Source organism: Mobula birostris, chromosome 5 (genome assembly GCF_030028105.1).
Source record: "Mobula birostris isolate sMobBir1 chromosome 5, sMobBir1.hap1, whole genome shotgun sequence".
Lineage (NCBI taxonomy): Eukaryota > Metazoa > Chordata > Chondrichthyes > Myliobatiformes > Myliobatidae > Mobula > Mobula birostris.
In genome coordinates this window covers 102,558,066-102,571,283 of record NC_092374.1, presented here as the reverse complement: position 1 = coordinate 102,571,283, position 13,218 = coordinate 102,558,066, and the positions used below count along the sequence as shown (strand labels likewise).

General features: G+C 44.3%; 1 protein-coding gene across 1 annotated transcript in view; it reads left to right on the top strand.

The window, feature by feature from the left end:
• dvl2 (dishevelled segment polarity protein 2) overlaps positions 1 to 13,218 on the top strand; it is a 77,443-nt gene that overhangs the window by 53,478 nt on the left and 10,747 nt on the right. Inside the window, exons 6-12 of the mRNA XM_072258554.1 lie at positions 809 to 899; positions 1,890 to 1,959; positions 3,576 to 3,715; positions 6,658 to 6,734; positions 8,794 to 8,861; positions 11,310 to 11,444; positions 12,547 to 12,678. Coding sequence (XP_072114655.1) covers positions 809 to 899; positions 1,890 to 1,959; positions 3,576 to 3,715; positions 6,658 to 6,734; positions 8,794 to 8,861; positions 11,310 to 11,444; positions 12,547 to 12,678 — 713 coding nt within the window. The remainder of the gene's footprint in view (positions 1 to 808; positions 900 to 1,889; positions 1,960 to 3,575; positions 3,716 to 6,657; positions 6,735 to 8,793; positions 8,862 to 11,309; positions 11,445 to 12,546; positions 12,679 to 13,218) is intronic.

The following is a 13,218-nucleotide window of genomic DNA, read 5'->3' as shown; positions in this document are numbered from 1 at the left end:
TCTCTATCTCTCTATCTCTCTCTCTCTATCTCTCTATCTCTCTCTCTCTATCTATCTCTCTCTATCTCTCTCTATCTCTCTCTATCTCTCTCTATCTCTCTCTATCTCTCTCTCTCTCTCTCTCTCTCTCTCTCTCTCTCTCTCTCTCTCTCTCTTTCCGCGCTTTGTAAAAAGCCATGAAAAAGACATCATCACGGATGCAGGCACGCGCCAGAAAAAAAGGAATCTAATGGGAGATGACTGACAACCATGGAAGAAAGGGAAGGAGGAGGGAGGTGATGGGCAGATGAGGAGAAGAGAAGGGGTGAGCGGGGCACCAGAATGGGGAAAGGTAAAAAGACCATGAACATCAATTTCTCTAACTTCTGGTAATTTTTTCTCTCCGCCACCCTTCTCTTTTACCATTGTCCATTCTGGCCCCCATCTTTTTCGAGATTGAACTCCATCTGCCATTTATCAGCCCATCTCTGCATCCTGTCAATGTCCTGTTCTAACCTATGACAACCTCCTACGCTATCAACAACACCAGCTACCTTCCTTTCATCTGCTTTAGAAGGGAAGAGACGTGTAAAGGGTCTGTGTAAAATGAGCTGATGGTTTAACCAGGAGATGAACAAGAGGAGGAAAAGCACGATGCTAGAACTTGGAGTAAGCGTGAGAATTACTCTATCAGCACCTCGTGTTTGGGAAGTTTACAGGGTGGGTGGAGAAGGAGAGAAACAGTGGAGTATCTCCCAGAAAGACAAAAGCAACCTTGCAGTGTGGGTGATGTGGATTTCCTGGACTTTGTTTGATTTTCTCTCCCCAGGTTCAGCAGCTCCACAGAACAAAGCAATGCTTCCCGGATCCTGAAACGCCATCGGCGCAGGCGGAAGCAGCGACCGGCACGTCTTGAGCGCGTAAGAGATCTGCACAATTTTCTTTGCAAATCAAAAGTAGAAATGATGATTGTTCCAGCCCTATGACCTTGATCTTCCTTGGACACCCGTAGCTCCCAACCATTGTCCCCTGTCCCCTGTCCCATCCTTCGTAAATCACAGCCAGTTCAGTGATCGCATGTGTAATCAGTTAGTGGAGAAAATCATTGCTCTGGATGTAGTTCCCTTCATGTTATTACAGAGCAGGAGGGGCCTGTCTGGTTCTCTGCAATAGCCCCATTCAGGTGCTGTGCTCCTGGAGTATTGTAGATTGAGCCTTTTAATATTTATCTCTAAATCTTTTGCAAGCTGTATTCTAAACTGTAAATTGTGCTCTTTTCTCTCCCGAGTTTTAATCAATTCTATTAATTTGTCTTCCGTTGGCAAATCTTCCTTTAAATGCTAAAATACCTTCTTTCTTTGAAAGCCCAGAAGGTTCTGTTTAAAAAGAATTCAAAATGAGACAGTAGCGTAGTAGTTAATATTGTGCTATACGACACCAGCACTCGCATTCAGGGTTCACTTCCCATGGCAGCCTGTAAGAAGTTAGTATATTTTCGTCATGATTGCGTGGGTTTCCTCCCACAATCCAAATATGTATAGTTTAGTAAGGGTTAGTAAATTGTAGGCATGCTATGTAGGCACCGGAAGCACAGTGACACTTGCGGACTGTTCCCAGCACAATCTTGGACATGGTGGTTGATGAAAATGACACATCTCACTGTATGTTTCGATGTGCGGGTCATAACGGTAATCTTAATATTTCTGAATATTTTAAAAAATCTGATTATAAAAATGTAAAATTCTTAATATAAAAACTCATAAAAGCTATCAAAAAATAAACTTGCCCTGTCTTGGTTTGTCCTGCTTCTCCCTGCCCAGTTGTTATGGTTTGAATCAAAAGTAGTTTCACACTCCGTAGATTTTCTACACTTCACTTAATGTTGTTCCTCTGGTTATAACCCTTCATAGGCATCCTCGTTCAGCAGCGTCACTGACTCAACAATGTCCCTGAACATCATCACGGTCACACTAAACATGGGTAAGTGGGTCACCTTTAGGTAGACACATGTATATGAGGGGAATGAGAGATCAAGATAAGCTGCAGTCACTTGTAATCTTACGTCAGCTCCATCATGGTTACTAGCCTCAGAAATATCCTGGACGTCTTCTAGGAGCGATGCCTCAAAAAAGGTGCATCCGGCATTAAGGACCCCCACCACCCAGGTCATGCCTTGTTCTCATTGCTAACAACAGGAAGGAAGTACATTAACCTGAAGACACATTCAATGATTCAGAAACACTTTTCCCCAATGCCATCAGATATCTGTGTGTGTATGTGCATGTATGTGCATTTTTGCCTCTATTATTTTGTATTGCATACTACTGCAAAGACGAATTTCACAATTTATGCTGGTGATATTAAACCTGATTCTGAATGGTGAGTCATGGATGATGCTCAAGTGGAGGACATTTAGTGTAAATTTGCATCAAGATTGTCACATCAATGGGCTAAATGGTCTGTCTGGTGCTGAACTGTTCTACATCACTGTGGGTAAATGGTCTGTCTGGTGCTGTACTGTTCTACGTCAATGTGGTTAAATGGTGTTTCTGGCACTGTACTGTTCTACATCAATGTGGATAAATTGTCTGGTGCTGAACTATTCTACATCAATGTGGGTAAATAGTCTGGTCCTGTACTGTCCTACATCAATGTGGGTAAATGGTCTGTCTGGTGCTGTACTGTTCTATGTCAATGTGGGTAAATGGTCTGTCTGGTGCTGTACTGTTCTACATCAATGTGGGTAAATGGTCTGTCTGGTGCTGAACTGTTCTACGTCAATGTGGGTAAATGGTGTTTCTGGTGCTGTACTGTTCTACTTCAATGTGGGTAAATAGTCTGTCTGGTGCTGTACTAGGCATTGTACAATGTGAGCCAAGGGCCCTGCACAGTGCTATGTAAAGCTGAACGTCTAGGGGAGAAATTTAAAGATGAGAGGCAGATTTCTTCCCAGGCAGTGGTGGTTATATGGAACGAGCTGCCAGAGGAGATGGCAGATACAGACACTATTACAACATTGAAGAGACATTTTGATAAGTAATAGAGTACAAAAGAGGGATACAGACTTGGTGTGGGACAAAGGGCTCATTTCTGTACTGTATGTGACAAGGTTGAGCAGATTCAGTTACTGTGAAGTGTAGTTAAATTAGAGGTTACCTCACTGAAAAGTAAGATTCTGAGGTGGTTGGTGAGTGTGTTTCCACTAATGAAGAATTCCAGAACTAAGGGGCATAGTCCCAAGGTATGGTGTTGCCTGTATAATATTGAAATTAATAGGATCTTTGTCCCTGTGGGTAGGGAGCCTTTGGAATTCCTCTACCTCAGAACAGAGGCTGTGTCTTTGAATATATTTAATGTGGAATGTAAGGGCAGGTAGAAAAGTAGAACTGAGGGACATAGATCAGCCATTGTATTGAACGGTGATCCTTAAGGCTGATCTGCCATTCCATAGAATGGCTGAGGAGGCCTGAAGGATCAGTAAGGCCACTTCTATTTTTAGAAATTGTATCGATAATTAAGAATTCTTTTTGCATTCTCAAGAGTGCCTTGATCATGAAGAGAAGAGAAATAACCCTTCTGTCTCTAACCATCTTCAGAGAAGTACAACTTCTTGGGCATCAGTATTGTCGGTCAGAGCAACGAGCGAGGCGACGGAGGGATTTACATTGGCTCAATAATGAAAGGAGGAGCGGTGGCAGCAGATGGAAGGATTGAACCTGGGGACATGCTGTTACAGGTAATTTGGGAATTTCACCAATGGAATCTAAAGCCAGGCTCCCCTGAAGCTGAAGTGTAGCTCACCATGTTTGGCCAGTCTGTATGAGGAGATCGTAATTGAGAAATGTGGCAGTATTGTAATTAAACAGTGGTCTGGGAATTGGTTTATTATTGTCAAGTACCAAGGTACAGTGAAAAGCTTGTCCTGTATACTGTTCCTAAAGATCAGATCATTATATCAAGCTAGAATAAGGTAAAGCAATAACAATGCAGAATAAAGTGTAACAGGAACAGACAAAGTGCAGTGCAGGTAAAATGCAAGATCATAAGATAGATTGTGAAGCCGAGAGTCCATCTTATCATTTAAGAGTCTGATATCAGTGGAATAGGAGCTGTCCTTGAGCCTAGTAGTATGTGCTTTCTGGCTTTTATATCTTCTGCCCGATGAAGAGGGAAGAAGCCTTATAGCCATCACACGTCTGTTGACAGTGTGGGCTCCTAACCTCCAGTGTTGGTGGCATGGTAGATAGTGGCTAGCATAATCCTCTTCCAGTGCCAATGATGTAGGTTCAAATTCGACAACTGGAGTTTGTATATTCCCCTGTAGCTGGTGTGGTTTCCTCCCACATCCCAAAGATGTATGGGCTGAGGTTACTAAGTTGCGGGCATGCTATGTTGACATCAGAAGTGTGCTGACACTTGTGGGCTGCCCCCAGCACAGTCCTTGGACTATGGTTCTTAATGCAAACATCATACATCATTATGTTTTGATGTGGTACATGTGACAAATAAAGCTAATCCCCAATAGTGCTCCCAATGATCTACTCTGAGGTAGAGTTGTTCCTTGTATGAACCTCGTGGTGGGCATTGGTGGGCACCTTTATCGGCTGGGTGAGCCTGCAACAAACCTGATAGCTCTTGACTTTGCACATTGCCTCCAGAGTGGCACAAAGGGAGAAGATTGCTGCTTGCTTGGGTTTTTACCTTTCAGCAAGGAAGCTGAGGCCTGGTATCATTTACCTGTTTCTCACCTTAAACCCCATCCCACACCCTATTCTGGCTACAGCTGGAGCTCAAAACGGGGACCTTTGGGACAATGTGATTCTGTCATGTTACTGGTATTTCTTTTGATTTTTTGCACACATTCCCAAACAGCTGGAGCAGGAAGTGCAAGACCAGAGTGGTTGGTGTGTGTTGATTAGAATTGCTCACAACAACCTAGATTAGATTATGAAGACATGTAGTCCTCTTTTATTGTCATTTAGTAATGCATACATTAAGAAATGATACATTATTTCCTCTGGTGTGATATCACAAAACACAGGACAGACCAAGACTGAAAAAACTGACAAAACCACATAATTATAACATATAGTTACAACAGTGCAACAATACCATAACCTGATGAAGAGGTCCATAAGCACAGTAAAGTTCAAAGTTTCTCAAATGTCCCACATCTCACGCAGACGGGAGAAGGAAGAAAAACTCTCCCTGCCATGCCGACCACAATCCAACTCTGAGTCATCCGAAAACTTCAAGCTCTGATCAGCTCTCCGACACCAAGTACTGAGTGCCATCTCTGTCCGAACGATTCGACATCCTTCTCGGTTGCTAAAAGCAGGCAAGGTCGGGGATTTTGAGGCCTACCCTCCGAAAGATTCCCGACCACACAGTAACGACAGCAGTGAACAGGCGTTTCAGAAATTTCTCCAGATGTTCCTCTGTGCTTTCACGTCCATTCTCCATCAAATCAGAATTGTCCACGGCCCCTATTTAACAGATACGATATCATTTTTTACCGGAGGGCTGCGCACCTAGAGGAGAGACATTGAGCAGAACTGCTTGCTTCCTGGAAAACAAGGAAAGTTATAGCAGTGGTTCCACTACCAGATCCAGGGCAGTTTCCACGTCCTTATGATGGACACCCATATCACTCTCAGCTTGGACTCAACAGCCACTTCGACTGCACAAATCAAAGTGTCATCGTTGGATACAACAGACAGCCAATTCATTGTCACATGTACTGAGATACAGTAAAAGCCTTTTGTGTGCCATCCAGACACCATTCCATGCATAAGTTCATCGAATGCAGCCCTCTGGCCCCAACCTTTTCAATCTGGCCTGGCATTTAAACTAGTCGAACATTTGCTAGTTCCTCACTCTCGGGCCGGGCTCCACCACCTCAACTCTGCCTCACCACAGAACTACCGCTTCAAATTGCCTCCAAGTCCATTCCAGCAGCCAAATATTGTCTCGTTCCCGCTCTTGGACCCGAGCCACACCACCTCAATTCAGACCGTATATGCCACGCTGCAACCATCCTGCACCTTTGAGGCTTCAGTCACACCACAGAATTGTCAGGTCATACAGGCAGTTCAAAAGCTCAGCTCCAAAAGGGAAGTTGCAGGCAGTGATTGCAGTGATTGTTGTCCAGAAAAAGTGAGTAGTAAAGTAGTTAATAGTTGAGTTTGCTGCCAGAAAGTTGTCACCGTGCTTCCCCAGCATCGTCTATTACATATGAGAAATATCTTCAAGAGTCTGAAAGCAGCAGAATAAAAGCTTTTCGCATCTTGTGATTTCAAGCATTTGTATCTTCTGCCCGATGAGAAGGGGTGGAAGAGAGGATGGCGAGCGAGGGAGGGGTCCTTGATTATGTTGGCTGTTTCCTGAGGCAGTGGGAAGTGTATTCAGTCACTGGAGGGAAGGCTGGTTTGTGTAAAGGTATCATTATTTAGGTAGAGATAAAGAGAAATTGGGTTTCCCAGAGTAGTGAATCTGTAGAATTCTCTGCCAGGGTAGCAGTAGAGGCACAATTAGATGTTTGCACGCTATCCAGCTGACCTTGTTCTGGGATAACTGTGTTTAATATTGAAATGCTTGCGTACTCATGATGATTCCTGGGTGTGGGCAAGTTTTCACATCGAGTGGGTTACTCACTCCAGGTCCTCCTGTCTTCTAAAGGTAAACGACATCAATTTCGAAAACATGAGCAACGATGATGCCGTGCGGGTTCTGAGGGAAATTGTGCACAAACCTGGGTAAGTAACAAGAGAATGGCTGGGCTTTTACCCCTCCTTTCCCACCTCTCATTGCAAGGAAAGCCTACATTAGCCAGATAGCTCCACAGAATATAGGACTGTCCTGTTCAAGGGTGATGTCAGGGAGTACCACTTCCCATGAAGGAGAGAGGAAATTTGAACCTTTGCTGAAAACTCATTGGGTCAAGGATCAGTTGTGAAGTTTGTGGCTTTTATTTTTAAATGCAGAGACAAGGGTCTTCAAAGCATTGACCTAGGGCGTCCAGGGAACAGAGCTGGTGAAGGGCGACTGATTCAGCAACTGTGAGTGTAATTGGAATACTCTGACAAGAAGCAGAAGCTGTTGGAAATCTGAAATAAGAGTATAAAATGCTAGAAATGATCTGCTTGGTCTCTGGCCAGAAATGCAAACTATCTCTCTTCACGGAAGAAACTGATTGAGTCCAATTTATGAGCAACACACACAAAATGGTGGCAGGATACAGAATACTATGGACAGGAATAAACAGTCAACATTTCAGGCTGAGACCCTTCATCAGGATGGAAAGGAAGAGTGGCAGAAGCCAGAATAAGAAGGTGGGGGCAAGGGAAGGAGTACAGGCTGGCAGGTGAGAGGTGAAACCAGGTGATGGGGAAGATGAGTGGGTCGGGAAGGGGAATGAGGTAAGAAGCTGGGAGGGGAGATAGGTGATAAAGGTAAAAGGCTGAAGACAGGAATCTGATAGGCAAAGAGAAGGGGTGAAGAGAAGAAAAGGTGGGTGGGGGGAAGGAGAAATTACTGGAAGTTAAACAAATTGAAGTTCCTGCTCCTTTCTTTTTCCATTCTCCGTTCTGGTTCCCTTCGCTTACTTGCGCATCACTTCCCTCTGGTTCCCGTCCTCCTTCCCCTTTTTCCATTATCCACTCTCCTCTTCCTTCAGATTCCTTCTTCAGCCCTTTATCTCTTCCATCTATCCCCTCCCGCTTCTCACATCATCCACCACACACCCACCTTTTCTCTCTCCTACCACCTGCCAGCTTGTACTCCTTCCCAATTCCACTTTCTTTTCCTGCTTCTAGCCCCTTCTTTTCTTGTACTGAAGAAGGGTAAAGGCCTGAAACATTGACTGCATAAATGTTGCTTGGCCTGCTGAGTTCCTCCAGTATTTTGTGTGTGTTGCTCAAGATTTCCAGCATTAGCAGAATCTCTAGTGTTTAACAAATCCAGGTTTGGTCGGGTTGGTATCATACAGTGTGGGATGGCAGGCAGTTTGGCTCAGCAAATTCACGCCCTCGAAGGAGCAAGCAAGAAGGGCCCTTGACCACCTAAAATCAAGTGGGCAAGAAATGCTGATTTTATCTGAGCATAATTTCACATTAAACTCTGAGGGCAGAGCATGAAAATGAAGGAGTGAGTGTGTAATGGTGGGCAAAAAGGCAGCAAACTCCACATAGAACTAGATCTTTTCTCTTTGGAGCAAAGGTGAATGAGTTGATTTGATAGACATACAAGATGAAAAGCATAGATAGTAGATAGCCAGAGACTTTTTATCCCTGGAGGCAAATACTTTAGGGACATTTGAAGAAACTCTTATGTTCCTACAAATCTACATATGGATGAAATAAAAATAGGGGGCTGTGGGGGATGGAGGGGTCAGGTTGCTCTTGCAGTAGGTTAAAGGATAGGCACAAAATTGTGGGTTAAAGGGCCTGTGTGTATGTTCTAAGTATATGTCAGAGCCGGGACCATGTGGGAAATGGAGGGGAAGTTCAAAGCAAGTTTATTATCCAAGTGCGTTTATGTCACCATATACGTTCTTTGGTGTTGCATTGCTCAGCCGGCAGTTTGACATGGCAATGGGGATGAATCGTGTTGACCACCTCCCCCCCCCCCCCCACCCATACTCAGAGAGATGAGTAAGTCTTAACCGTGCGTTGAGTGGTTGAACCTTTCTGGATCTGTAAATCTGTCAATGTTCTTATCCTTCCCTCTCCAATCTCCCATTGTGCTCTGTGCTGCATCTTCACTGCTTTTAGTGACTCTGTTCAACAGTAATCTGTGTGCTTTTCCTGTTTTAAGGCCAATCATTTTAACTGTTGCCAAGTGCTGGGACCCATCGCCTCAGGGTTATTTTACGTTGCCCAGAAGTAAGTATCACAACATCCATTCAAAGACTTAACTTTTCACAGCATGAAAGAGACCATAAGATATAGGAGCAGAATTAGGCCATTCAGCCCCTCGAGTCTGCTCCCGGATCCCACTCAGCCCCACACACCACCTTCTCAGCATATCCTTTGATGCCATGACCAATCAGGAAACTAGTAACTTCCGCCTTAATTAAGAGCAGAATGTTCAGTGCCACCTCCACCATTGGGACTTATGTAAGTAACATCTTGAATGGCTCAATCAAAACACTTATTGACTTAACTAATCACATTAGAGACAATGTAGTGTCGGAGAGCATTACAGCGGTCCTACATCTGGACCATAGCCCTCAATAATCCTCCCATTCATGTACTTCTCTTAAACGTTGCAGTCAAAGCCACATCCACCACTTCTGGTGGCAGCTTTCTCCACACTCTAAGTGAAGGTGTTCCCCCTCAGGTTCTCCTTAAATATTACCCTCTCATCCTTAACCTATGACCTCTAGCTCTAGTCTCATCCAATCTCAGTAGCAAAAGCCTGTTTATGTTTACCCTGTCTATACCCTTCGTAATTCTGAATACCTCTATTCAATCGTCCCTCATTCGCCTACACTCCAGAGAATTGAGACCATAAGATGTTGGAGCAGAATTAGGCCATTTAGCCCATCATGTCTGCTCTGTCATTCAAATAAAGCTGATCCTTTTTACCACCTCCTCAGCTCCACTCCCTGGCCTTCTCCTTGTAACCTTTGATGCTGTGGCCAATCAAGAACCTATCAATCTCTGCCTTAACTACACTCAATGACCTGGCCTCGACAGCTACCTGAGGGAACAGATTCTACAAATTCACCACTCTCTGGCTAAGCAAATTTCTCCGCATCTCTGTTTTAAGTGCACACCTCTCTAACTTGAGGCTGTGCCCTCTTTTCCTAGACTCCTCCACCATGGGAAGCATCCTTTCTATCTAGGCCTTTCAACATTCAAAAGGTTTCAATTAGATTGCCCCCCCACCCCATCATCCTAAATTCCAGTGAGTACAGACCCAGAGCTATCAAACGTTCCTTGTATGATAACCCTTTCATTCTCAGAATCACCCTTGTGAACCTCCTCTGAACCCTCCCCAATGCCAGTACGTATACTCTAAGATGAGGAGCCCAAAACTGTTCACGATACTCAAGGTGAAGCCTTACCAGTGCCTTATAAAGCCTCAGCATCACTTCCCCTGCTCTCGACTTTTTGAACTGAATGCTAACATTGCATTTGCCTTCCTCACCAGCGACTCAACCTGCAAATTTGCCCTTAGGGTGTTCTGCACAAGTACTCCCAAATCGCTTTTCAGCTCAGATTTTTGGATTTTCTTCCCATTTAGAAAATAGTCTGCACATTTTTTTTTTACTACCAAAGTGCATGTCCTAATTTATTCAGTCTTTCCCTATACCACAGGTCTCAAGTTGCAGCAACATCCTTGCCATTTTTTTCTACGCTCTTTCAATCTTTTTGATATCTTTCCTGTAGGCAGGAGACCAGAACTTAACAGAATTGTCAAAATTTGGCCTCATCAATGTCTTGTACAATGTCAAAATAACATGGTTTAGGGTCAGGACCAAGCTCTCCATCAAACTCTCCAAGGTATGGCTTAGCTTCAGATAACTTCCCCTACATCCTTCCAGGGCGGTACAAATTACCTTTGGGTACAGCTTAATGCTCCCTCAACTCTGTCCCATTAAAATGTTCCCATGGCAGTCACAGTATAGGTTTGTGTGCAAATTATCTATGTCGCATTTTCTGTACCTGGGAGTGTTAGATGCACCAGTCTGGAGACATTGTATACATACTGACCCATCTAACATTCCCAGGCACAGAAAATAAGTGCAGATAAAGCATAATGTTCCATCTGCACTGTCCCATCAAACACTCCTAGGGCAGAGAGACTTGGATACACAGTCAGTTGCGGTCAGGCACTTTCCTGTTTAAAACTCCTAGGACAGGGACATAGCATGGGTTAGAGTAAAGCTCCCTTCAATGTGGGGATGTATTGGAAAATTGTTTGTAATATCTCTGATAGAAGACCCTGTCTGGTTACTCCGTTAGAAGGAGTATGCTGAATTAGGATAAGATCTGGAATGGGACAAACATTTCCCTGTCCCCACCCATTTTCCTAACCTCTGGACACTCGATGTAGGGTGCTCACACACACAGGGCACCCATTGAGGGTGTGGCACTCCCATTGGTCAATCCCGTCGGGGGGTGGGAGGGTCAGTCCCATATCTGAGAAGAATCACACTAAGAGGACCTCGTTGTGCTGGTATGTCGCTACGTTACTGTGTTGTTAGCTGCATCCTGTGGTGAGTGCCAATGTTGATTTTTACTCCCTCCCTGGGCTTTTACTGTCTCTCCCCCTGCTCCTTCCCCTCCCCTCACTGATGCGATTTTCTGTGCCTCTTTTTGTAGATGAGCCAATCAGACCCATTGATCCTGCAGCCTGGGTTTCGCATTCTGTGGCCATGACCGGAGCATATCCAGCCTACGGTGCCAGCTCGTCCATGAGTACTATAACTTCCAGCAGCTCAATAACTGAAACAGAGCGTGAGTGACTTCCTCGCTGTGGGGAGGAAAGTTAAACTCTGCAGAAATTGTAGGGGGCAGGGAGAGGGGGAGTGTGGTAACCTGCACCAGCCTGCGCCATACAATAATATCCATGTGGAATGTACAGACAGTAGTGGAATTGAGCCCATGTCGCTGGCACTGTAATAGTGTCACGCTACCCCCTATTCAACCGATATTTGTATCTAATGCCCTCTCGTCGCTGTAACATCCTCATTCATAGGGTCAAACACAATTCTCCAGGATAAAGCACATAGCCTACACCCCCACTCCTCCCAGCTTAAGGACCAGGACCAGGACTGCAGTCACAAAGGAACGGTCCTTCCTCCATGATTCCACCCCTCAGAAGTGGAACAACAGGGTTGTGCTCAGTGGGTGAGGCAGACGTAAGATGGGAACCAATAGCATAATATTATTAGTGTCTGTGATCGTGGTTCAATATCCGCTGCTGTCTGAGAAGTTTATACGTTCTTCCCGTGGGTTTCCTCCAGATGCTTCGGTTTCCTCCCACAGTCCAAAGACCTATGGAGTTAGGGTTAGTAATTCATGGGCATGCTACATTGGAGACACTTGCCTCCAGCACATCTCTGGTCTGTGGTCATTAACGCAAATGACACATTTAATTGTACCTTTTAATGTTTTGATTGTACGTGTGGCAAATAAAGCTCATCTATTTTTTATAGAGCTGATGAGTTGATGATGTGGTTTTGAAAGGTGAATCAGAATCAGGTTTGCTATCACTGATAATTTGTTATGAAATGTGTTGTTTTGTGACAAGTAAAGTGAAATACATAAAATTACTATAAATTGCAACAAGAAATTATAAATAAATCAAAAGTGTAAAAGAGAGTGTGGTAGTGTTCATGGACCATTTAGAAATCTGATGGTGAAGGGGAAGAAGTTGTTCCTAAAACACTGACTGTGCATCTTCAGGCTTCTGTACCTCCTCCCTGATGAGAAGAGGGCCTTTCCTGGGTGGTGAGGGTTCATGGTGACAGGTGGAAAGTTGGGAGTAAATGCAGTGAACAGCCTTGATCTCTGTTAGTTCTTGTCTACTAATCATTTTTTCGTAATTTTTCTGCAGGGTTTGATGACTTCAATCTGTCCATCCACACAGATATGATGTCCGTTGCCAAGGCCATGGCTTCCCCAGAGTCTGGCCTTGAGGTTCGAGACAGAATGTGGTTGAAAATTACAATCCCCAATGCCTTTTTAGGTGGGTTGTTTGTTCGTGGATGTTTATTCCCCAGTATGTAAGATGTTCACATTGCTGTGGTCACAAGATAAATGTTGTCAAATTCCCCCTATCTTGGAAGCAGATTTGTACTTAAATGTGTGTCTTACAGGCTCTGACTTGGGAAGGTATCAGTGCACTAACTCCCAGCCCCATTTCATCAGGGAGGGCTTGGTGTTCATGCTAAAACTGAAGGAGCCTGGTGTGATGCAATCTTTCCTCATCTCTGCCTGTCAGTAAGATAATCTTGAACTTCCCGTAAGATACTGGAAAACTTGTTTCACTCTGTCCCTGTCCCTTGGCAACATTGGTATGTAACTTCACTGCACTAATGAAATATATATATACCTATCGTCACACCAGACAGCCAGCCACTCTAGAGTTGTTTGACGCCACCTACTCTTAATTCCATTCATTTCTGCGTAAAATCCACGATTTTTTAGGAGGCTTCTTATTACTTTGACTGTGGTTTCGTTTTTTAACATTTTAGATAATTTCAGTAGAAGACCTCTGTGATTCACA